General features: G+C 45.7%; 2 protein-coding genes and 1 long non-coding RNA gene across 3 annotated transcripts; 2 read left to right on the top strand and 1 right to left on the bottom strand.

Annotated features, from left to right (window-relative positions):
- On the top strand, positions 1-26,399 carry LOC147633341 (uncharacterized). The gene is made up of 8 exons (XM_086806403.1): positions 1-436; positions 745-1,231; positions 1,313-1,541; positions 1,630-1,810; positions 1,936-2,079; positions 2,327-2,434; positions 2,538-2,810; positions 26,033-26,399. Exons 2-8 carry the CDS (start codon positions 937-939, stop codon positions 26,111-26,113), a joined length of 1,311 nt encoding a protein of 436 aa, XP_086662529.1. The 5' UTR covers positions 1-436; positions 745-936; the 3' UTR covers positions 26,114-26,399.
- On the top strand, positions 3,117-6,058 carry LOC147633343 (uncharacterized). Its single transcript, XR_015267097.1, has 3 exons — positions 3,117-4,153; positions 4,236-5,689; positions 5,779-6,058. It is a non-coding gene; the product is annotated as an uncharacterized LOC147633343 (long non-coding RNA).
- Positions 15,956-20,202, bottom strand: LOC147633342 (uncharacterized). The gene is made up of 3 exons (XM_086806815.1): positions 19,861-20,202; positions 18,721-19,755; positions 15,956-16,231 (listed from the first exon to the last, which is right to left on the bottom strand). The coding sequence occupies exons 1-3, from the start codon at positions 20,200-20,202 to the stop codon at positions 15,956-15,958; spliced, it is 1,653 nt and encodes a 550-aa protein (XP_086662941.1).
- Positions 26,400-26,642: the final 243 nt, after the last annotated feature.

Genomic DNA, 26,642 nt, shown 5'->3' with positions numbered 1-26,642 from the left:
ACTATATATTTACATACGTGTGTGTGAGTGAGAGAGAGAGTGTGTGTATGTGTGCATACGCGTGTGAGAGAGAGAGAGAGAGAGAGAACGCTTCTATGTGTGGGAGAGTGTAAGAAGAGAGAGAGAGAGGGTGTGTATAAGTGTGTGCATGTGAGAGAAAGAGAGTTTCAACATTTGACAGTGTGTGTACGTGACAGAAAGAGGGAGAGGGTCATGTGCATGTGTGTGAACGAGAGAGATGGTGGTAGAGAGGGAATAGTTCTTTTCTGGAACCTTGGTAGCGGCAGCAATGCACTGGTGCGATACTAGTATATATATATTTACTCGCTGAGGGGGGGAGCGAAGGTAAAGCATTCGCATTTATAGTTTGCACGTCACAACAAGGTTTTCATCAAATGGTTTAGCAATTCTTCAATCGTTCGTCAGCGGTTAAACAGTGAGTAATAAAGCTTCTTCTTTTTACTTCATACTAGACAGTAAAGCTTTTGTAATTCCTTGTGGGTGTTGTACAGTAAGGATTATATGATAATTAGGATTCTTTTGTTCTAAATCATCCATTCATGTGGGTTTTTTGCATTATACTTGGATATTTATCACAAAGCATTTTTTCCCATGTGGGTTTTTTGCATAATACTTGGATATTTATCACAAAGCATTTTTTCCCATGTGGGTTTCAAGTTCTAGTTTATGCTGATGCTTGAAGTGGGGATATGATGCTGGTGGGGGCTTTTTGATTCCTTGCAGTGCCCAAAATCTTAGAAAGTCTGGTGCTGGGCATCCTCACTGAGTCTTAAATCTTTGTCATGGTGTATGCGATTGCCTTGAAAACTCTGTTTCTGGCAAGTTTGATGTGTGCAACCCTCATCTACATCGACCTTTTCTAGATAGGGGTTTTTTAAAACCACCATTTGCCTTTGTTGGTGAGCTTTGAAAACCATGCCGTACGTCCCCCCGCACTTGCGTGTTTCTCAGGACAACAAACCCAAACCCACCCCAGTTGCTCCTCCGTCTTCATCCCGAAATCCACAGCTTCGTGTTCAAAGCAGGAAGGATTTCTTACCTGATGTGTCAATTCATAAGTCTCGTGACTTCATCAACAGGTTCACCATAGTGCTTGATGAGAATTTGAGTGGCCAGCATGTGGAGTTTGCAAGATTTGAGGGGGAGACGTTCGCCCATTTGCAACATTCCGTACTCTACACTCTTAAAGCTGCAAGCACTGATACGACAGGTATGCATGTGTATCCAATGTGTCATCAGTGTTTCCTAGCAGATGGGGGTGTTCAAGTGATCAATCTTCCAATAGTTACAGATCTTGATGCACATCCAAGCCAGGGAAGCTCAACTGGGAATGATCAGATGATCGCTAGACTAAGTTTGCAAGAAAGCAAAAAGCCAGCAAAGTTCATCATCGAAGCTCTGCAAACGGATCTCAGAGAAGTGCTAGAGAAGTTGAAGGCATTTACTCAGGCAAATACTCGCGACAGAATCATTCCTTCAATATGGCTGCGATTTGGAAGGCTACTCTTCAAAACGAACAGGTTCGTCTCCTTTCCAACACACACATGGAAAGGTGCATTTTTGCAACCAGATGATGAGGCTGTGGTTTTAAATTCAACAATGTTGCAGAGGTTCTTTTGATTGGCCAGGAAGTTACACTCCTGAAAATGTAGAGAAGCATCTTCAAAGAGAAGGGGATCTCTCAAAGACATTTGATAATGGCTTGTCTAGAGCGGAGTTTACCTTTCTACATGAGTTAGCATACAGGAATGCCCTGCAAAGCTGGTCTAAAGAGCGGTTTATCATCGATGTGTTACCTAAACCCTAAAAACCCTAAACTTTCAAATGCTGAAAATGTGTCTTGGCCTTTAGCTGTGACATCCTTAGGTGACTCAAAAAGATTGAAGAGCGTTTGTTTCTCTTTCATGGCATCAGGTTGTGGACGAGATGAGGCCAAATTCAGACCTAGTGTGCGTGTGCCTTCTTTCCAAACTCGATGAACGGAGCTCAAACCCTGCTGAGAGTCATCACTTATCAGAAACCAAGGGTCCTGCAGAACACTTTCTAGAGATGAAAAAGGTAAGAGTCCTTACCTTTTGGGTGACTCAGGTGAGACTAGGGCTGGATACAAAACTCCTCCTGCCTGTCAGCAGGGCGGCCGCTGACAGGTGGTTGTTGGAGATTTCCCATCCAACTCCCTCCTTTTGCATGGACGGGGAGGGCTGAGTACCCAGCCTAAGATGGTAACTATAGCGCATGTATACATGCACATAGGAAGGTGAGTTTCTTCAGTTCTTAATTGTTGAGCTTGTACAAGAGTTTGCAGGTCAAGATGAACCCTGTTAGGCACATGATTGGTGATGTTGCATGCATAGGCAAGAAAAGAGATATCCGGTTAGCATTTTTTATCAAAAAGTATCTTCATGGGCTAACTGTAAGTACCTGCAAAAATGTATTGACTGCATAGCTCTATACGCTTTTCTTTAGTGAGAGGTTTTGACAAATGTACTAAAAGCTTGAATTATCATATGGCATAGGAAGAGGAATTGCGTGATCTCAAGTCAAGTTTCAGCAAAGCATACATCGATGATAATGTGAAGGGAGGCATGCATTGGCCTCTTGGTAGCACACGTTCGACTTCCAGAAGATTCAAGGTTGTGAAAAGCTTGCATGAGATACAGACAACGGTGATTGGAGGAGGGCTGCGGTGGCGTCTGCAGAAATGCAACAGGGTAGAATTTAAAGCCTCTTCGGGAAGGATATCGTATGAAGTATCCGTAAGGCCTGCCATTTTCAATGAGTTCAGCAAGGTGAGGGTAAACTGCTAAGAACACATTTTTTGCGCTTGTCTGTTTTGTCTTTTCACTGCAATAATTCTAGGAAAATCCATTCCCAGCCCCTTTTCTTAGAGTGCATGGTGAGGACTGTCTTGCAGAGAACATTCAGCATTTTGTGATTTCACTCTCATTTAGTAAACACTTCACAAGGGGGTAGCCCAATTGTCACCAGCCCTCTTCTCCTTCTTCGGCCTCTGCTTTTCCTCTGCCGCCTTCTTTTTGGCATCCTCCCCTCCCCCCCCCCCCACCCCCCTCCCCGCTGGTTCTGCCTGTTTCTTGGCCGCTGTCCTTGCCCCTGTTTTTCTCCGTTTCCTCCTCTCCCGCCTTCTTGCTGCTCCTTGGTTAGTTTGCTCTTGTCTGCAGCTTGGTTGGCCCTTTGGCATTCCCCTTCGAAAGATTCCATGGCAGCCGCTCCTTCACCCCACCCAAGGCCGCCGTCAGCTGTCAACTATTTGAAGCGGGCCTTGTCATATGGTGGTCCCCTTAGCTCGCTGGTTCTGCCTGTTTCTTGGCCGCTGTTTTTCTCCGTTTCCTCCTCTCCCACCTTCTTGCTGCTCCTTGGTTAGTTTGCTCTTATCTGCAGCTTGGTTGGCCCTTTGGCATTCCCCTTCGAAAGATTCCATGGCAGCCGCTCCTTCACCCCGCCCAAGGCCGCCATCAGCTGTCAACTATTTGAAGTGGGCCTTGTCATATGGTGGTCCCCTTAGTTAGATGGCTTACATTTCTTGCAGTGGGTGTTGTTCTTTGGATTGCCTGGGCAATGTTTTGTACGCCGTTAGATGGGCTACATGGCATGGGCCTGTCCTTGTTGGCGCTCGAGTACAAAACAATCATCATGAGCCCGGGGAGGTTGGACCCCACACTGGTGTTGAGAAGGCCTACTTGTCAGCGAGTGTGTGGGCTCACCTTGAGCGATTGAGGCCCTAGACGGATTGTGACCATTCCCCATCCAACCTCGCTCCCAAAACCTTGCGTGCTGAGGACAGGCCACCACCGTGGGGCTGTAACCTCTTCCTAGTCATGTGGATTGTCTCATGGAATGTCCATGATTTGGGCGGCTCCCACCAAACCATAGTTGCAATGAAATGCGTTTCATTGCAACTGAATGAAACGAAATGTTTCATTGCAATGAAACACGTTTCTTTCATGGCAATTGGGAAAACCTACGAATTCAATGTTTTTTATCCAGAGCACGATTTTCCAGAAAAATGTCTGCAGGCGACCGTGAAACAGATTGAAGGAGCTCCTACCTTGCACAAATCAGCCCCTACCAGCTCCTCCCGCACGTCCTAGGTTCCATGCCCGCCATCTCTCAGGTTGGTTGTGCTGATTTGTGCTTTTTTTCTTTGATTTTGCAAAAAACACACAGATTTTGAAATTTTGGGGTTTTCATGCCAGGGTGCCAATCCAGCCCTACCTTTGTCAAGATGCCTCGCAATAAGGATGCCATGTGGGCCCACGTCATTCCTTTACCTAAATGTGGTGGTTCATGCACACAAAAGTGGAAATGCAATTTTTGTGGGGTTTGTTCAGGAGTGTCCATAATCCGTGTCAAGGCCCATGTCACAGGTTTAACCGAGGAAGACATTGGTGCATGCAAACTTGTGCCTACAAACATCAAAGCCGAGCTACAAGAATGAAAAAGATAGCAACTGGCAGGATGCGGTTGTGGGTCTGTGCTTGAGGATTTTGGGGCTAGTGAGGATACAAGTGATGCATCAAAGAGAACACGGTTGGGTTCAGAGAAAGATGGACAGAGCCAAGTAGGATTCGGGGGTGTTGGTAGTTTCACTCCCACAACATTACGAACCCCTTTGCCTGCAGCATCCAGAGCCTCTCTAAAGAGAGCAAGCATTCAAGCAAGCAATTAAAGATGCAACTAGGAAACTCACTAGGCTTTTCATCCAATGTGCTTTGTCTTTTCACATTGTGCGCACACCACGATGGAAAAAGGCCATGATGGCAATCAGACGCATTGGATGTGAGTGGGAGGGACCCTCCTATGAGACCTTGCGCAATAAAAAGCTCAGAAGAGAGCAACAAGTAGTGGAGGTGGAGATGGAGCCATTAAAAGCTACTTGGAGCAAGTATGGTTGCACATTGTTATGTGATGGGTGGTCAGACATATGCAAGAGGAATGTGTACAATATTTTGGTGTCCTCTTGCAAGGGCACTATGTTTTTGCGTGCCATTGATGCATCTATGCTTGGGACAGTTGTTACAGGAGAGTTTCTATGGTTACACCTCCGCAAGGCTATCATGGAGATAGGTCCACAAAACATAGTGCAGGTGGTCACTGATAAATGGTAGCAACTGTGTCTCTATGGAAGGGATGCTAGAGGATGAGTTCCTGCAGATTGTATGGACTCCATGTGCATCCCATAGCCTAGACTTGCTCATTGAAGATCTTGCCAAGATTAGGTGGATTGTTGACATCTTTGACACTGTGTGTAGCTTGGTGAAGTTTGTTACCAAGAGGCCCAAGGTCTTGGCAATGTTTCGTGCCAATAGTGACCTTGAGCTTCTGAAGCCCTCACAAACCAGGTTTGCATATATGTTCATTGAGGTTGAGAGGGTAGTGAGAGTCTGACACAGGGACTCATGCGCATAGTGGTCTGTTGAGAGTGGATGAGCTGGGAGTACCATGAGCACCCAAAGGCGGTTGCTTTTGCACACAGAGTGATGCAAGAAGGTTGGTGGAAGGAGGTAGAGGCTTTATTGAGCACTCTTCAACCAATCTATAGTGTTCTTCGCATCATTGACATGGAGGGTAGCACTCTTGGACTCTTGTACTAGTTCATGGATTGGATTGGAGAGGCTCTTAACCGATGCGCTCGCTTGACAGATGAGAGGTACTGAACTTCCAACTAGTTGTGTTCTTGATGTAACTTGTATTGTAGGCTTTAGCTAAGAGCTTTGATCATTCATGGCTAATTTTCAGGGTTGCGGACATTCGACGGGTTTGGAACAATCCATGCGGTTCCCCACATATTGCACCGTCTGGCATAGTGAGGCCCAGTATATTAATGAAGAGTTGGAAGATGGATGGCAAGATTACATCCAGAAATGGACAGGAGGAGACGTGGAGCTCATGAGACGCTTGGAGGATGAGCGGCTAGTGTATCGGAATGCCAGCCACGCATTTGGTAGACAGACTGCATGCATGCGAGAGATAGCTTGAGCCAGTCTCATGGTGGGAGAAGTATGGGATTAGTAGCCCTCACTTGGTGAGTACAACTCTAAAAGACAAGTCTGTTATTTACACAATACATTGATCAATGATGATTATACTTAGTACTTACAAAGTTTTGGTATTTGAATGGCAAAAACGCCTCGCCATTCGAGTCCTCACAGGATTGCAGTTCGGGTCCTGCTGAGAGGAACTGGAGCACATGGGCCCTCTTCCATACAAAGAAGAGGAACAGGTTGTCTACTGCTCAGTTGGAGCGGTTGGTGTATTGTCATTGCAATCTCCGCCTAATTGAGCGGTCGGGCAATCCGATAGAGCCTCCCCAGGTCAATGTTGATAAAATCGATATTGAGAAGATGAAAGATGTCCCAGAGATATCTCATGAGGAGCGCGACATATATGCCATGTTGTATGAGGAGTTGATGGCACCTGCTCATGCGAGCATCTACAACAACATTATTAGGAGGTGCTAGTACCAGTGCAACAGTTGAGACGAGTGCGACAGTTGAGGCAGCATCGTCCTCTTCTGAGAGTGACGTTCAGTCTATCGAGGAGACTACTGATGAGGACATCGAGTTGAGGATTGAGTGCCCAAACTCCAGATTGAGGATTCTAGTCTTTGGGGCCATCAAGCTCCTCTGGTTTATTGTTTGTCGTGCATGATTGCACCTATGAGCATGCTTTGATTTGTGTATTTCAGACTTCAGTTCACTTTTTTTGTATCAGCTCAGCATTCAAACTTTTTGTGATCACTTTGAGTGCCATTATTGAGTAGTTGCTGTAACGGGAGGCGGACGCGTGTATTGGAACCATATAAATGTGAACAAGATTCTGAGCACTTAACACTTGAGCATTACAACCACAAAGCTGAAAATGACAGTACACCACATAAAGGGGCCGATGATAGGCTGACCCCCCCCCCCCTTTAGGTTATATTACCAAAAGAGTCTGCAAAGTACAAGATTACGGGTGCCTGGGGATTCACCACCAGCCTGCACCTGATTCTTCCAAATACATTATGAATGAATACATTTCAAACAAGAGAATCTGTAGATACATCCGCCCTACACATATCCGCCCTGCACAAGCCTCTTCACAGGTACATCCGCCCTGCACAAGAGTATCACAATCCTCACAGGTACTCCGCCCTGCACAAGATGTAAATGGATCTTTAGGCCATGTTTCCACGCGAGAAACTGATCCAGAAACCTGTGTTCTCTGCGAGCAAGTGTCCCCAATGCTTGCCCTAAGCACCTGCTATACCGGGAATCCTTGAGACACATCCATGCTTACATATTCCATTGCTGTCCGGCCTGTTTTGTGCAATAACTAGTCCAAAACAGCAACTTTCTGTCGCGAGAAATCCACCTGTAAAGGGTCCTACAGCCCTGTGGAGGTCCCTAGAGCTGTCCTGTACTGTCCAAGTTGACTTTGGACACTTGTAACCAGCCCAAAACTCGCAATAACCAGAAATTGCAGGTCTGAAATTTACCAACCAGCCCTTTAGAAGAGTGTGGGGATCGTTGTCCAAGCTTGTGTGAGTCCGGGAAGCAAGCAACCAGCCCTGTAGCAACTCCCAAAGCTCCAACCAGCTCTCCAATATGTTGAATAATGAGTAAAACAGCCCAAAAGGGCCTCTTGAGGGAGGCGCCTTTTTCAGGTGCCACCTCAGGGTCCTGGTGGGTACACATGCTGGCTGACATGTGTCCCCATAAGGTGTCCAGGTAGGTGTCCAGCCCATAGTGCTCCATTTGTCCTGTTTCTATAAGTTTAGGTCCAACCAAATGGGAAATGGCCATAAGCTGTCCGGACTTCATTAATTTTGGTCCAACCAAATGCGAACGCATTATAAGTTGTCCGGCCACTTATTAATGAGTGTGGACCTGCAAACCAATAAACCTTAGTAGTAAATGAAGTAAGCTGTAAATTGAGTGTGGACGCACTTACCACCTGCAAAACCCATAAGCCCACAGTTTTAGGCCCAAACAGGAGTGCACACACGTGTCCACAAGGAGCCCGGGCGTCCCCGGTCCCTCGGACTTCACAAGCCAAAATAACAAGCATTTCCAAGCAGCAAGACAATGTCACACAAAGTAAAATAAAGTTATGGCATGCATCATTTATGCATTGTGCACACGTAAACTTGGAGAACCACCTATCATCATTCTTGTACTTGAAAATATTCCGCCTGCCATCATAACACACCATGTGTGCATGGCCGGAATCCACACGGGCACCGCGTGAAAGTCCACAAATGTCCTGCCATGTCCTTGGACTCATATGCATCCACTCATATGATCCATACACATGCCCAGGTATAATACATACATGCATCTGCATGTTTCTAGGCCTGACACGCATCCGCATGTCCCTAGAATATAGGGGTTTGTGACATTCCCCCCGGCTTCTAATCAGTTGACGGCAACTGAAAAGCCTCCAGATAGGCCTTCAAAAGATCTGGGTAATCCTCGAAGTAGGCCTCATCCATCCATTTTGCATCCAAAGCTGAATAATTCTTGAACTTCACAAGGTACCTACGAACAAGTTTGCCTCCCGCAAGCTTTCGTTCCTTGTGAAAAACAATCTGTTCAGGTTGAAGAATCTCTTCCAGCTCATCCACCTCGGGTGGGTCTTCCAAAACCGGCTCAAACGGTGTCGGTCCCACATAAGGCCTCGATAGGCTCACATGAAAAGCATTATGCATGTTCCAATGATCTGGGATATGCTTCCATATCCTTGCGAATATCTGGCCAAAAGATATACCTCTCCAAAGCTTGTGCTGTGGCCAAAATGCCTCTATGACCTGCATATGGAGGAGCATGGCACTCATCCATAACCTTATGGCGAAGGTTCTTTACCACACACATACGATTTTGCATCATGAGATATCCATCTCTTATGACATAAGATGGGACAGCAATACCCTCTTGCAAATCAGCCCATACATGTGCAAAATCCTCATCCAGATGATAAGTATTACGCATATCCGATAAGTCCTCATGGTATGCAACTGTAATAGCATGAACCTGTGGTCGTCTAGATAAGGCATCTGCCACCACATTCTTTTTCCCTGGAGTGTGTAAAATCTGAAAATGAATCATTGAGAGGAAATTTGCCCATCTGATATGTTTCTCTGAGAGCTTACTTTGAGTCAAAAAGTATCTCAAACTTTGATGATCAGTTTTGACCATAAAATCAGCCCCTAAAAGATAGTGTTTCCAAATAGTAAGGGCATGAATTACAGCCAACAACTCCTTCTCATAAACTTGTAAGTGAAGCTCTGCATGTTGCAAGCGTTTGCTCTCATAGGCAATGGCATGTCCTTCTTGGTTCAAAACAGCCCCTATGCAGTCCCCACATGCATCACATTCCACCACAAAAGGTTTGTGCAAATCCGGAATAATGAGTACCGGTCCTGAGATGATTGCACTCTTCAACTTTTGAAAGGCATCTCTCTCTTCTTGTGTCCATTTAAAGATTGCGTTCTTCTTCGTTAACTCATGTAACGGAGCGGCAATGAAAGCAAAATGCTTGACGAACCTCCTGTAGTAAGCACATAAACCAAGGAAGCTCCTCACTTCATGGACTGATTTCAGCTCTGGCCATTCTTGCATGGCTTGTATCTTTGCGGGATCCATGCGCACACCATCCTTTGATACAATGTGACCAAGATAGTGAATCTCTGGGAGGAAGAATTCACTCTTTTTTGCATTTATGTAGAGCTGATTTTCCTTAAGCTCTTTAAACACAATAGCCAGGTGCTCACGATGTTGGGCTTCATTCTTTGAGAATACAATAATGTCATCAAAGAATATACCCGTGAACTTTCTATGCTTTCTGAACACCCTGTCCATCATCCTGTTGAAGGTAGCGGGTGCATTTGTAAGGCCAAAAGGCACCACCAAAAACTCATAAAGACCAAAGGCTGTCCTAAATGCAGTCTTGTGTACATCTTGAGGTGTCACTCTCACTTGATGATATCCACTCTTGAGGTCTATTCGGCTGAAACATGCCGAACCTTCAAGCTTGTCCAAGATGTCATCAATGCGCGGAATCGGAAACCGATTCTTGATGGTTATCTTATTGAGGGCACGGTAATCAACACACATCCTGTAAGTACCATCCTTCTTTTGAACAAGAAGTACCGGCGAGCAATATGGCGAGGAACTAGGCCGAATCAAACCCTTTTCCAAAAGTTCATTCACCTGTGCCATAATCTCTTCTTGTTGACTAGCACTCACCCTGTATGGTGGCCTATTAGGTGGAGAGCTACCGGGAATTAGATCTATGCAATGATCTTCCGGCCTCTCGGGTGGCAACCTTGCTGGCAAAGCATTCGCAAAACAATCTTTGAACTCATTCAAAAAGTTAAGCTTGTCTTGATCTAATGTACTAACATCAACACTAGAATGTTCAATGGTATCACGTACAAAAACCAGGTAAGAACAAGCTGATTTCTTTATTGCCTTATTAATTTGTACATGGCTTACAAGAGGTATGGTACTTCCAGTAGTACCAGCATCTATAGAGTGCTCACGGCCTCTATGTACAAAGCTGATTTTCTTCTCTTTGTAAGCCTTAATAGGCTCTAAACGGTGATGCCAGGGCATTCCCAACAAAACATCACAACCTGTAAGAGGAGCCACTAAAAAGCTCTCATGGTCGAGGTAGTCCTGTATATGTACACGGAGCTTACCTTTGACCGGAGTTACATCAACCTGTGTGCCCTCAAAGGCGGCATCTGCATTCATTTGCATTCCCATGTCTTCCACATTGAGACCTATGGCGGCAGCCATCTGTACGGATATAAAGTTATCTGTGGAAGCATCATAAAAAAGAAACAAAGCGGGCATATCCTTCAATTTGCCCCAAGCCTTGCATATGACTCTACTCTTGGGCTCATGCCTTGTATTACCCTGCACATCGGGTACAACATTCACAAGAGGCTTTTCCACATTAGGCTCAGCATTCTTAGGATTCTGTGGGCATTTAGGATATATATGATCTTTACTGCCACACTTAAAGCATTTTCCAGCCTTCCTGTACTCTTCCAATTGCTGTTTTGAGAGCCCAAAATTGTGGCGTTTACCCCCCGGCTTCCTTTCGGAGTCATCCTTTGCATCTCGGCCATCTTTGGGAGTATTCTTAGGTGGCTGTCCACCCTTTTTCTGGTCATAACCAGCCCTGAATTTGCTCTTGTTTTGACCTGCAAATGGCTTATTTGTGGGTGCTTTCATGTGCAAGTTCTCCGCAATCATGGCTGAGTGTATAAGCTCTTGTATGGTCTTATTTGGGTACACTCCCAAGCTTTGTTGGATGATGTGATGGAGCCCCGATTCAAACTTTCTCTTCTTCTCGTCCTCTCCAATCTTCATGAAGGGAGTAACCTTGAGAAGGACTTTCCAAAACTTTGCTATGTATGAAGCAACGGACTCTCCCTCATCTTGGGACAGCCAATCCCACTCCTTGCGTACATCCTTTGCAAAGTTTGGTGGTAAGAATTGATCATAAAACTGAATTTTGAAAGAAGACCAAGTTGGGGCAGCACTTCCATCAAGTATTTTTGCAAGCCACCAATCACTTGCCGTATCCTTGAGATGCATTCCCACATGCCTGAGCATAGACTTTTCCGAAAAGTTTTAATTGCAAAAAGCTATCTCAAACTGTCTAATGAAAGCAAGTGCTTTGGTAGAGTCCATCCGTCCCTAAAAGTTTTCAAACTTTACATCCTTGTCACCGGACTTGAACTCTCGAGGCTTCTTCCTTCTATGTGCATCCCTATGTACATCCTGTTCATCTCCATGGTGATGAAGCTGCGATGAAGATTCACGATCCCTCTTCGTTCTCTCTTGAGCCACTCTCTCCGAATGAGTGGAAAGCTCAACACGAGAACGGATATGTCTTCTTGGAGCAAAGCGGGAATGAGTAGAGGATCCCTCATCCTTACTCTTCTCTTGACCTGCATCAAGCCTAGCACCAGGGACTCTTGTCCTTTCAACATTTGGCACTTGCTGTGCTCTTCCTGCTTGTTGTGCATCATGTGCACCATCACGGGCAGCCATGAGGGGTGGCTTCTTGAAAGCCAATCTACCATCTGCTTCGGTGTATACATCACCCTTAACCATTAGGTATGCAAGTGCAAGCTCTCGGGGTTTCTCAACATCCATTTCCTTTGCAATTGCTTCAAAAGTGACTTCATGGACCGAAGCCTTTGCCTTCGCAGCCAACACCCTTTGTACATCCGGGTCATTTTTCAATGACCTAAGCTCTTCGGTTTCAGCCCTATAGCGTCGCACTTGACGCCTCAAAGATTCCAAATCAGAATGCATAGTGTCATGAGTACCTGCATCTCCATAGACATCATTGCCTGCAACATCTCTTGCATCCCTTGTACCATGAAATTCACGGTCCTGTGTGTTCTCCACATTGTCAGAAATGTGGCTGTCCATGACACTCAAATCAGGTCACCAGTTATGATTCCAAGCCTCAGACCGTTTTCTAATGAGGGAAAAAACTGAGCTCTGATACCAATGTAACGGGAGGCGGACGCGTGTATTGGAATCGTATAAATGTGAACAAGATTCTGAGCACTTAACACTTGAGCATTACAACCACAAAGCTGAAAATGACAGTACACCACATAAAGGGGCCGATGATAGGCTGACCCCCCCCCCCTTTAGGTTATATTACCAAAAGAGTCTGCAAAGTACAAGATTATGGGTGCCTGGGGATTCACCACCAGCCTGCACCCGAGTCTTCCAAATACATTATGAATGAATACATTTCAAACAAGAGAATCTGTAGATACATCCGCCCTACACACAGGTACATCCGCCCTGCACAAGCCTCTTCACAGGTACATCCGCCCTGCACAAGAGTATCACAATCCTCACAGGTACTCCGCCCTGCACAAGATGTAAATGGATCTTTAGGCCCTGTTTCCACGCGAGAAACTGATCGAGAAACCTATGTTCTCCGCGAGCAAGTGTCCCCAATGCTTGCCCTAAGCACCTGCTATACCGGGAATCCTTGAGACACATCCATGCTCACATATTCCATTGCTGTCCGGCCTGTTTTGTGCAATAACCAGTCCAAAACAGCAACTTTCTGTCGCGAGAAATCCACCTGTAAAGGGTCCTACAGCCTTGTGGAGGTCCCTAGAGCTGTCCTGTACTGTCCAAGTTGACTTTGGACACCTGTAACCAGCCCAAAACTCGCAATAACCAGAAATTGCAGGTCTGAAATTTACCAACCAGCCCTTTAGAAGAGTGTGGGGATCGTTGTCCAAGCTTGTGTGAGTCCGGGAAGCAAGCAACCAGCCCTGTAGCAACTCCCAAAGCTCCAACCAGCTCTCCAATATGTTGAATAATGAGTAAAACAGCCCAAAAGGGCCTCTCGAGGGAGGTGCCTTTTTCAGGTGCCACCTCAGGGGCCTGGTGGGTACACATGCTGGCTGACATGTGTCCCCATAAGGTGTCCAGGTAGGTGTCCAGCCCATAGTGCTCCATTTGTCCTGTTTCTATAAGTTTAGGTCCAACCAAATGGGAAATGGCCATAAGCTGTCCGGACTTCATTAATTTTGGTCCAACCAAATGCGAACGCATTATAAGTTGTCCGGCCACTTATTAATGAGTGTGGACCTGCAAACCAATAAGCCTTAGTAGTAAATGAAGTAAGCTGTAAATTGAGTGTGGACGCACTTACCACCTGCAAAACCCATAAGCCCACAGTTTTAGGCCCAAACAGGAGTGCACACACGTGTCCACAAGGAGCCCGGGCGTCCCCGGTCCCTCGGACTTCACAAGCCAAAATAACAAGCATTGTCCAAGCAGCAAGACAATGTCACACAAAGTAAAATAAAGTTATGGCATGCATCATTTATGCAGTGTGCACATGTAAACTTGGAGAACCACCTATCATCATTCTTGTACTTGAAAATATTCCGCCTGCCATCATAACACACCATGTGTGCATGGTCGGAATCCACATGGGCACCGCCCGAAAGTCCACAAATGTCCTGCCATGTCCTTGGACTCATATGCATCCACTCAGATGATCCATACACATGCCCAGGTATAATACATACATGCATCCGCATGTTTCTAGGTCTGACACGCATCCGCATGTCCCTAGAATATAGGGGTTTGTGACAGTTGCCATTATTGATGATGGAATCCAGTTCTTGATTCTTGATACTGCTAGTTTATTTATGCCAATTGGTCAGTGACTCAGTTGGGTGCCCACTGTAACTAGGTCACCCAGATTCTTTAGTTTTAGCTTGTAAACATGTTTTAATGTGCAAATGATCCATGTTTAATATTGTTTTGCAGGGAAGGCAACATATTCTTAACATATTATAAACTTGTATATAAATTTTGGGGCCAATACTCCCCCCCCCCTTTTTTGTATGAAACTTTTTGAAACTTCTGGGAAATGAAAGAAACGTTTATGAAACGCATTTCATGAAACGCCTGGCAACTATGCACCAAACGCAAGAAACTCATAGCACAAATGAGTTCTAGAAATTTCTTTTCCAAGTGTCAACATAACAAGTTCCACAAAACCAATAAAGAGCCCACATGATATGCATGGTAGCTGCATGCATATCCGCAAGTCCATACATTTGTTTTATTCTTGAGATGCCAATCATAGTACCCTAATCTCAACATGTTGTTTATCAAGCCTCAAAATAATTGCTTGCATAAACACATGAGAGGTTTAGTGTTGCAAGTACCATCCTGCAAAGATACGTGTTATCCTAGATGTCTTTTTTTTCCCAAGAAAAGATCCTTTCATTAGTTACCAAAAATATAGCTGAAATGGCTAAGTACATGACCCAGTCTCAATCAAGGGAGACAAGAGAAACAATAGGGTGTTGGAGTATGCACAGGCGGAAGCATAGACAAAGGAAGAGAGAGAGAAAGAAAGAAAGAAAGAAAGCTGTATTAACGTCTACTAGAGGCCGAACTCGACCTATGAGACAAATCAATGTACAACTGTCAATGTCTTCTGGATCTTGTGTGGTTGGTTTTTAGACTCTGGAGGACCATCCCTTTTGTTATGACTCCTGTCCCTAGAAAGTCGGTTGGTTTTTAGCCTCCGGAAGCCTCCAGAAATCCTCTCACACGCATAGTGGATGGTTTTGTTGCGTTCTAGAGAGGAAGTGCATATGCCCACTATGGCGAGCTTTGACGAAGAGAGAACAAAGAAATCCGGAACAAGAAGCACTAGGGAGTCCTTCGAGGACGGCAAACATGAGTGTGCACAAGATGTTCCAGACGATGATCTGAACACTCTCAAATCCCTTGTTTATCCTTATCAAAAGCGGACCTCCCTCCAGCTCCTCGCCACAACAGTTGCCTCTCTAGAGGCTTCCACCTTGGTTTGCAAGATTGTTGGTAGCCGCCTGGCACGAGGACAAGATTGTTGGTAGCCGCCCGGCTTCCACCTTGGTTTGCAAGATTGTTGGTAGCCGCCCGGCACGCGGACAACTCAGGGATCTTTTAAGGCTAGCCTCCTTGGAGTGCCTGCAAAGATCACATAGACCTTTGGCGCGTGGCTACTACCAGGTAGAGTTTGACTCGCCAACGGTGTTAGATAGAGTCATGCAGTTGAGCCCCGTCGCACTGCGGATGGCCCATGCCTTCTTTGCGAGGTGGCAACACGGCTTCGACCCCGCATCCGACTCATTGGCTGGCGTTTTAGGCTTTCCCGTGATAGTTTGCTTCCCAGGCCTCAGGAAGGTTCCTCTTCTCCTGGTGGAGCCATTGGAAGAGTGATGGAATCCCCCCTCATTGCCACTTCGTCCCTTGCATGGGCAGTTGTGATTCCATCCCTCCGCATCTGTATTGCCTCGTCAGAGACTGTGCCTCACGTCATATCCCTTCCTTGCCTCCGAGGAGACCCCATTCTGCAGAGAGTGGAGTACTCAAGCCTCCCAGACCAATGTTTCGTTTGCAGGCAGATGGGTCACCTCGCCACAGTTTGCCCTCGACGACAGTCCAGGAGACCACCACCGGTGGTTCCCCCTTTGGCCATAGCTCAGATCATCATCAGGGGGCATGGAGAGATGCAGGTCCCGAGGCAATTGAGCACCAGGACCTGACCACGGATGACTCTGCTTCCGGAGAGTGCCAAACTGTTGGCCCATGCCAGGGCCGCCGATTGACTTCCAGAGCTGAACGGTGTCGTCGGGTGCGCCAGGCTGGCAGAGCATAGGAGGATTCGGTTCTGTCAGAGAACCGTTGCAAGCATTTATCGTAGCACCCACCCGTCGACGATGGGCCACCCCTAGTCACTGCGAGGGTCCCACCTCCGGCCCCTCCGGTTTGGCGGTCATTACCTTGCCGAGACTCCTCCTTAGGTTCTCAGATTCCAGAGAGGCCAGCTAGCCCCTTCGAGCCCCAGCGAGTCCCTCTCCGCACCCTCCCTATCCAATGGAGCACTTCTAGCCGTCTCCATCTCCTTCTCCCCCGCCTCCCCAACCCCAACCCCCTCTGCCTCCCCCCCCTCCCCTCCTCATCCTCCATCCTCGCCTCGGACCCCCCTAGCAACCCCCCCGCCTTGTCCTCTTCTTTTGAGCTCACACTCCCCCCTCTGAAACCGGTCTATGGACACATAAAGCGGTAATTCATTCACAAATAACCTGGACTTACTCAGACACACAATCACAGAATCCTCGCTCCCTCGCTCAACAACACATTGGCCCCGAAGTCCGGCGCCCCTTGCGGTATTTCTTTATTGTTAAAAGGTTGGAAATTACAAAGCACAAGTGCAACAAAGCACTCTACTTGCATCAGCTGAGTTTTACAAATTCTGGGAGAAATTTGCCAGCATAACTGCACTAAAACTGTTCCATAACATCTCAGAATGAGTCCTAACTGACAGGCTCACTTCCATAGGCATCAGGCTACCCAATGGAGTCCAAAACATCACAATTCAGCTTGCTGTAATTTTCTGCACAGACCTGTTTTCAGCCCAAAATAACCCTTGTACTGTCCTGGAGGACTTTAGCAAAGTCCTACTGCATTTTGGCATCAACCGGGCAACATAACAGCCCAAAAACAGCACCTAAACAGTGCTGAAACAGCATTGTATTGAAGAGGTTATCACCCTCTTCCGTCCCTCCTTTGGTGTAGGAACCAACTACACCTGTTCCTGTTCAAGGAGGCAACTAACCTTTGCATATAAGCATGAAATTCACACAACTGTACCTGATTTTATCTGATGAGAGCATTTCCATAGTCTGCAAGAGAGAGAAAGAGAGAGAGAGGCTGTGGGGAGCAAGCTCAACCCTCAATTCATGAGTTGTAGGGCAAGGGAGTGCACCACAAATGTTGGTTTTCCTGCAACAAAACTACACGATGGCTGCAAATGAGCCTCCTCCTTCCCAAATTCCCACGCTTCCCTCTTCTCTATGAGGAAAATGCACCAAAATTTGACACTTGGCACATTTTTAAGCCTTTTCCACATGCAATCTTCCAGGCTAAAAATCTCCTGACTGGTTCACATTCTCACAACAGTCCTTTGTCAGCTTTTGGTCCCCTTGACATTCCGCACAAACTGACGCGAACACTTTTCAATTTCGACACTGCCAAAAATAGCAGTTCCCTAGATTTTAGGGATGATGTCATCTGCATTCCTTCTGGTCTCCTGACCATCTTTGACCACTATGGTCACTTCAAAATTTGCTTAGAATTCAAGATACATTCACATTTCGGTGGCGGCCACTTACTAATGTAAACTGGCCTATACCCTCATTCAGTGGCCATGTCCTGGACACTGTCCTTCATCTTTCAGTGCCCATGTCTTGGACACTGTCATTCATCTTTCAGAGGCTTAGCCAACCACTGGTCCAAAGTCCCACTGGCTGACCCATTCTGACATTGCAATGGCCCAAGCCCTTCCAAGAGATCCCGGGGGAAAGCAACAGCAACCAAAAAGAAAGAAAAGAAAAATATATATTTATAAAGAAATGTAAATAAGGAAAACAACTGCAAAAAGTTTCACCTCCTGGTGACATACCCCCCTCTTGAAAGAAGCAAGCGACCTCGATTGCAAGTCCACATGCAAACGGATGACACAGGACGATCACAAGACTCCGCAGGTGATTAGTGTCATCGCATGTATCTCTTGCCAACGGATGACACGGGGCGATGATAGGGATTCCCCACTACCATTTGTGCCATCGCAGGTTCAAGCCTTTCAAATACATGTTTCCGGATGCAACACAGGGCGATAGCATATATCTTGTACTATTAGTGTCACAACATGTAAATCATTCATTTGAAGCGTAACAGATACAACTTCAAAGCACTGAAAGTTCATTCATTGATTAAGTCATTGACAACAAACGTCAAAACTGTACATTGCCAAACATATAATACAAATGTACAGGTCATTCAAAATTCAGGTTCAAAAAGCAGAAATAACTGGGACAGACTCTCCTTTTAGCTTCACATCCAGAACATGAGTCTTGTCCTTATGTACAATTGTGATTTTCCTGTTGAAAGCATCCAACACTGCATGTTTCCTATGACACCATGGAATTCCCAATAGGACATCACATGCTTCCAAGGGCATGATAAGAAACTCCTCTGTGTCGACATAACTCTGTATATGCATGCGAAGTTTGCCAAGTATGGGAGTGACAGGAACTGAATGCCTAGGGCATGCCAAATCAGCCTGTCCAACTGGTCCCATCTCTTCAGCATGAATTCCTAACTTGGCTGCCAATGCTGGTGAAATAAAGTTGGCTCGAGCACCAGGGTCAAAGAAAATCAGAACTGTAGCATCTCTGATTTTACCCCATGCTCTGCACAATTCTGTCGCATCATCACATGGCTGGTCACCAACCATGTCAGGTATCAATCCTGCACTCGGCATTGTCTTCTTCTTGGGTGGCCCTTGTTTATCCTCCGCATCTTTTGCTGGCTGTTGTGGACATTTTGCAGCCATATGCCCTTTCTGTTCACAGATGAAACATTTCCCAGCTTGCATCAATGCCTTTCTCTCTTCAAATGACTTGCCATATAGTGGCCTCTTCTGTCCTTTGTCTTGAGGTTCCTTCTTCACTGTGCTCTTAAAGCCACGTGAACCTCCCTGTAGCAATGCATTAGCCATGTTTGCATTCTCAATGAGCTGAGTCATATTAGACACATTGGTCTTAATGCAATAATCCCTGATTTTTTTGGGCAAACCACAGCAATACTTCTCTATTTGCTCTGACAATGGCACTGTCCTGTAAGAAGTTACTGGCAAGAGTGCATCCCAAAACTTCTTATTGTACTCTTCCAGATTTGCACAATTAGCTGCATCCAGTTTGTGCCATGCTGTCATCACATCCACTTCGAAGGTGTTTGTCAGCCATGCAAAAGAGAACTGCTGCTTGAATTGGACCCATGTAGCAGGTGCCTGTCCTTGCATCAACAGTGAGGTCCACCATTGCAATGCATTACCTTTCAAGAAAGTAGCAGCCTTCCGCACCATAGAAGACTCTGTAAAGTTACCCCCAGTGTATGCTGCATCAAACTGCTGAATAAAAGTCAGCGCTTTCAATTTGTCTTGCATCCCACTGAAAGTCTCAAACTTGACTGCTTGACCACCTTCTTTGTAATCCTTTTGCTTACTGCTCTTGGGGGTCAAGTAATCATAGACTGGTGGCTGTAAGAATGGTAAATCCTTCTGCACTTTCTCTGCACCAGTCCTTGCTGCCCTTTGTCCACTAGGCTGAGAAAATTCAGCCACACTGACAGGTGCTGCGGGCCCCAAAGCTGGACTAAAATAAGTTTGAAATCCGGGCTGCACACCTATATTGGCATAAAGAGGGTTCACAACTTCCATAGGCATCATTCCTGGTGACCCTCTTGACATCAGTCCTGGCAAAACTGTGGGCGGCCTAGCCATGGCTTGGAAAACAGACCCACCACCAAAATAGCCAGGCTGGGAAGCAATGAATGGAGGAATGGTCGGCATGACCCTTTGCACATTACTGCCCTGGCCATTAAATGCCTGTACCTGTGCCTGGGTAACATGTTGCACTGGATCAGCTAGTATCACAGGTGCCTGCTCAACATGCTCTACCCTCATTTGCAACTGTTCTTGTGCCCTCTCTATTGCATGTTGGGATGCTTCAACTTGGGAATCCCCTGTACGTGACTGCAAAAATTTCTTCATTCTAGGATTCTTAACTAGTTGTTGAAAAGTTCCAAGCATGCTAAGAAGCTGTGCCTGAAACAAATCCTCCTGTTCCTGTTCTTCCTCTAACAAGGCTGGCTGTACTATTGGCTCCGTCCGAGCAGAGGCCGACACCTGGGCACCTGTCACCTCTATACGCTGTCTGCGAGTAGAAGAGGAACTCTCTTCGGCAGGGAGCTTGCCTTTCCCTTTGTATGTCATACTGTCAACTGAAAGTTTAAGGGAACCTGTATCCAAAGAAAGAGACCGTACTCTTTCTCACCTGTAATCAGTTGTACCTCACTATGTGTGTCTCCTGTTCACCCAATCCAATCCGTGTCCGGGCTCTTGCAGAAAAGAGGACCCTATCCCGGCAATGGAACCATGAAACCGGTCTATGGACACATAAAGCGGTAATTCATTCACAAATAACCTGGACTTACTCAGACACACAATCACAGAATCCTCGCTCCCTCGCTCAACAACACATTGGCCCCGAAGTCCGGCGCCCCTTGCGGTATTTCTTTATTGTTAAAAGGTTGGAAATTACAAAGCACAAGTGCAACAAAGCACTCTACTTGCATCAGCTGAGTTTTACAAATTCTGGGAGAAATTTGCCAGCATAACTGCACTAAAACGGTTCCATAACATCTCAGAATGAGTCCTAACTGACAGGCTCACTTCCATAGGCATCAGGCTACCCAATGGAGTCCAAAACATCACAATTCAGCTTGCTGTAATTTTCTGCACAGACCTGTTTTCAGCCCAAAATAACCCTTGTACTGTCCTGGAGGACTTTAGCAAAGTCCTACTGCATTTTGGCATCAACCGGGCAATATAACAGCCCAAAAACAGCACCTAAATAGTGCTGAAACAGCATTGTATTGAAGAGGTTATCACCCTCTTCCGTCCCTCCTTTGGTGTAGGAACCAACTACACCTGTTCCTGTTCAAGGAGGCAACTAACCTTTGCATATAAGCATGAAATTCACACAACTGTACCTGATTTTATCTGATGAGAGCATTTCCATAGTTTGCAAGAGAGAGAAAGAGAGAGAGAGGCTGTGGGGAGCAAGCTCAACCCTCAATTCATGAGTTGTAGGGCAAGGGAGTGCACCACAAATGTTGGTTTTCCTGCAACAAAACTACACGATGGCTGCAAATGAGCCTCCTCCTTCCCAAATTCCCACGCTTCCCTCTTCTCTATGAGGAAAATGCACCAAAATTTGACACTTGGCACATTTTTAAGCCTTTTCCACATGCAATCTTCCAGGCTAAAAATCTCCTGACTGGTTCACATTCTCACAACAGTCCTTTGTCAGCTTCTGGTCCCCTTGACATTCCGCACAAACTGACGCGAACACTTTTCAATTCCGACACTGCCAAAAATAGCAGTTTCCTAGATTTTAGGGATGATGTCATCTGCATTCCTTCTGGTCTCCTGACCATCTTTGACCACTATGGTCACTTCATGGCAATCCATCCGCAAAACAATTGTTTCAGCAAGAAAATTTATTAATCTATATGTGAGAGAGAGTCTCCCTCCTTGCCGGCATTGATAACATGCATGCGGTCCTTATGAATAAAAGTGATTCTATTTGTCTTGTAATACTTGCGGATTAAGGCGATGGTGCCATAGCTTGCCTAGCAATACATCACAACCATTGAGAGGAGCAACCTAGAAGTTTTCATGATCCAAATAGCCTTGAATATGCACATGCAGCTTGCCTATAATAGGCGTAACTTGCAGGTGTTTGCCCACAAAAGCGGCTTCCCCTTCAATTTGGAATTCTACCTCAATGCCTAAAACGATGGCCATTTGCACGGAGATGAAGTTTTCCGTTGCACAATCATGAAACATGTAGAGAGCGGGCTGATCTTTAGAGTTTGCATAGCACTCTCTGATTGTCCTCATGACTTGTATTCCAGTAGCTGCATGTACATCACCTTAGGCTACTTGTCATTCTTATTTTTTACCCCTTGGGAAGACGATTCTTCTATTAGCTACCAAGCCAAATAGCCAAAATGGCTAAGTACAAACTCGGCTCCACATGGGGAGCAAGAGTCAAGAAGCATAAAAAAGGGGGGAGGATTCTCTCCTCCTCTGGTTGGCTGCTCTAGGAGGAGAAGGTTATCTCATACAATGGGGGGAGGGAGAAACAACCACACAGGTGGTCTATAGTGCCAAGTGGACTCACCACCAATGTTAGTAAGAAAGGGACTATGACACCAAATCCTGAGGAAGGCTGGTCCGCGCTTTGGCATGCGGTCTAAACCACCTTGGAGCTTCCCCACCATTGGTCACGGAGGGTATGAATGATATCTAGCCAGATGCTCTATTGGCGGAGTGAGGATGCCTTCCATGGCTTCGCTGCATCGAGGTCTCCTGTGCCATGCGGCTATACTGCTGCAAATCTCCCATCTTTGGTAAGAACTTGGAGTCCAGTGACCAGTAGATGGGGTTGGGACTGGCACTGCAGAAATACGAAGGTGAGAGACCTGAAGGGCCAGTTCCCCACCCTCCTCCTCATATGTGATAGCCTTAGCCTCAGTTGTTAGCCTTTGGCCTTCGAGAAGTCTTGGTGTGAACAGTCTTACACACGGACACTTTTTACCCTGTGCTGGTAGGGGTTTTTTCCCTGTGTGAACACTCTCCTGTGTGTTGGGCTTTTTAGCATTGGGACTAGTGTACTTTAGTACACACACTTGTACTTACATTATTATCTTGAGTACGTTTTTCCCAGCATACCCACTCATTTGCTCTTTGTGTTCTCTATGTGTGTGTGTGGTTATGTAGGTGTAGGGGCTCCTACCCAACATTGGTATCCGAGCTTCATTGTAGCTGGTTGCCTTTCAGAACTTGCCGCTCAGTTGCTGCTCGCTTGTGTGAGTGAGTCGCCTTTCAGATCTGGTTGCCATTCAGATCTGCAGCAGTGGCCGCCCACTCAGCTGTCCGCCTGCCCACCTTTCAGATCTATAGCAGCCGCCACCTGCTCCTCAGTGCTGCCTGCTCTACAGCCTTCGCCCAGCAGTGAATTAGCAAACCCCCAAACCAATTTTTTGATTTGGGGATTTCTGCCAGTGCCCCCATAGCAGCGTCACTTCCCCCGATTGAGCCGCGCTCTGTCCACCGCTGTCGGCAGCGCCACGTTGCAAAGACAGATGTTCAGACCAAAGGTTTTTTCGCACATTTGTATTCCTCGTCCTTTGCCGAGTCTCCCAAGCCGAAGCACACTTGAATCGGAGCCCGTTAGGCCATCGAATCCCCTCTGGAAATTTTCAGCTTCTCCAAAAACAGAGCTGAATCAAGCCCTGGGTTGAATCCATCATTCCTCGTGCTCTATTTCAGTGCACTCGGCATCGAAATACAACATTGCGACACCCATCTTTGGGGTCTGTTTTGGTCATCAGGCCTCTATTCAGATAACTTTTCTATCCCTATACTCTGTCATTTCAATACATTTGCAGGTCATTGTCATCAGTGAATCATTGGGTATCATAGAAGCCTAGTGGACATTGAGGGTTTGCAGTGCATTGTGCTTGGGAAAGGTTGTTAGTTACCTTTTGAGACATGGCTAATAACAATGTATTTGGGATGCTCTCTGCTAAGGACAAGCTTGATGGGACTAACTATCCCATGTGGGCATATAGATGAAGCATGTATTGGTTGCAAAGAATTTGTGGGTAGATGTATATGGTGCTGAGTTAAGGTCTGCTGGTCTCGCATCTACAGCTGGCACGTCGGGGGGAATCCACTGTTGGAACGAGTGATTCTGGTTCTAGTGGAAGTGCACCGCCTACACCTATTCCTTCTACACAAGAACAACTCAAATGGGATGCTAAAGATGTGTAGGCCCATGCCTTGATTGCTCTCTCGTGTAAATGGCAAGTCATTCCTCGTATCTGTTCATGTACTTCTTCTAAAAGTGCATGGGATATACTTGCCTCTTTATATCAGATCCACAATGAAGCTCATGTAGCTTCTCTCTGGAAAAAGCTTGACTTGGAGCATATGACAGAGTGATTCTATGGATGGATTTCTCACTTGTGTTAAGGATTTGCTAGAGTATTTAATCAAGATTGATGAGGTGATACCTTACAGTTCACTTGTCTCTATGGTTCTCAATGGTTTGCCTGAATCCTATCAAGGATTTGCTAGGCATGGGTTGGAAAAAGGTGGGACTGGGGGCAGCGCGCAGGAGAAGAGGACGGAGGGAGAGGGTATAATCATCCTTGCCGGAGCACTGTAATTTTTACTCGAATTGCTCGGTGGCAAGGGAGGAAGCAATAAGCTCTTGCAATTCGGATCTCTTCTTTTTGGATTCACTAATGTGCATAAATGGTGAGACCTCCAAGTAAATCTTCCAAAACTTTGTAACATTGGGCTCATCATCGGCATGATATGATGCATGTGCTCTTCGAGTAGGTGGCCATCCTGCAGACATGTGTGCATCCTTTCTTGTATCTCCTTGTACATGAGAATAATCTATGGCATGGGTGTCATGGGCTGCATACTCATCACTAATTCAATAGGCAAAGTCCCATGTCCTGCACGACGACCATGTTCACCATAAACTGCATGTGCATTATCATCAAGCTGTCCACCCTCTTTGGCATATGCATATCTTCGTCCTTTGATCCATGAGGTGAAGTGGCATGGCGAGAAGTCACCGAAGGCTCCTCTCTATTGATAAAAGACTTCATCTTGCGAGGAATAGCACCGCTGCCTGGCTCTGTGCGAGGCAGTTTTTTGAATTTCAGCTCACATGCTTCACCTGCCAACATATCTCCATTGTGGATGAGATATGTAAGAGTTAGCTCCCTTGGCTTCACACCCAACTCCTTTTCCATGGAGTCAAATGCGCAGTCCACCATAGATTCAACTTTTGTGGCTTCAATGAGCTTGTGAACGTGTGGGTTCTCATGTAAAAGCCTGAATTCCTCTTCCTTTGCGTGCAGTTGCCTTCTCACACGCTGAATTTTATCCTTTAATGCACTAGGCTCATCTTCTTGCTTGATCTCTTTGCCTTTGGACGGCTGTCCAACCTTTGCATAATCAAGAGCACGTGATGTAGGTGCATGTCTATCACGGATTGATTCCGAGGCACGTGTATGACGTGAATTCCCTGTTGAATTTGGCACTTCACCACTCCTTGCTTGGCTGTCCGTAATGCCAATGCAATATTTACGTGGTTCCCGGTTTGAGTTGGAAACACCCGTGTTGTGATACCAATGTAATTTTGGTTGCTGACACTAGCTATGATCACAAAGAACTTAGTAAGCAGTTTAGTTTTCACGAGATCTAGAAGGTTCTTTTGCAAAATTTTTAGGATTTATTTAGTTTAGTAATGCAAAAAAATTGGTTGAGATAGTCAAGTTTTCTCTCTTTCCTCTCTTGTGAAACCATTTCCATGCCCAAAATCACATGTGCACCTAGCAAATGTGTGACTATGAAATCATGCATGAACTCAATGTGATGAATGGCCAACTCGGTACCCGACTTTGGAATTGGTACTATACCCATACCGGCATCAAAATCCTTTGCCTCTCGATGGATTGCAAGTCCACCAACTAGCATTTATTTATGAAATTTGCCACAGAGGTGGATATATATATATGTCTGCAAAAAAATGTGGGGTTGTCGAAGGATGTAGTCTACGCTATGCATGGCTGAATTGATGATTTAGCCTTACGAGTTGATTTTCTTTCTACAGCAATTTTTTCTTCTTGTGTTTTCTCTCATATGCTTTGGAGTATTTAAACCTTTCAATACCAGTACCCTACTAATTTTGACCCACTCCCTCTCCTTTTTTGTGGCATACTTTATGTAGGGACACAAGGAATGGAGCACAGAAGAGTTAATGCTGTCCATAGAGGAATTATTGCAACAAAGTTGGATGGATTTTATCTAAAGCCCTTATATATGTACAGATAGATGCCACTTGCTTCAACCAACTTTATGGGTTTTTTGTGAACAAAGCCTAACTTATGAAGATCTCAACCAACTTGTGTGCCTTGGATGTGGAGAAGGTATTTTTTGAAGTTGGTATTTAAAAAATGTTGGTATTTGAAGAAGCTACAGAAGGGAGGTTTTTGAATTGATACCTTTATGTTCCTTATGTAAGTGTAGAGGATGCCATAACATGTTACTCTTGAAACAACACTTGACCAACTTTTTAAAAAGGAAGGATTTTGTGATGTTTGGAATCTTCAAAAAATATATAAATTATGACCCTACTTTTTAATAGTTATTCTAGCTTTGCCTTCGATGAGCTCTATCTTTTAATTTTTCCCAATGTTTGACTCATTATCCTTCTCTTTTGTAAAGGACCATGTTTGTTGCAACATAGTTTGGACTCTAGCCTCTCTTTTCTAGGTGCACATGTGAGTTGCAACATCCTCTAGAGTTTAGTCTCTCCATTTTAGGTGTACATGTAAGAT

Source organism: Cibotium barometz, chromosome 12, assembly GCF_041138505.1.
Source record: "Cibotium barometz isolate CiBa-2024 chromosome 12, ASM4113850v1, whole genome shotgun sequence".
Lineage (NCBI taxonomy): Eukaryota > Viridiplantae > Streptophyta > Polypodiopsida > Cyatheales > Cibotiaceae > Cibotium > Cibotium barometz.
This window is presented reverse-complemented; position numbering and strand designations above follow the sequence as displayed.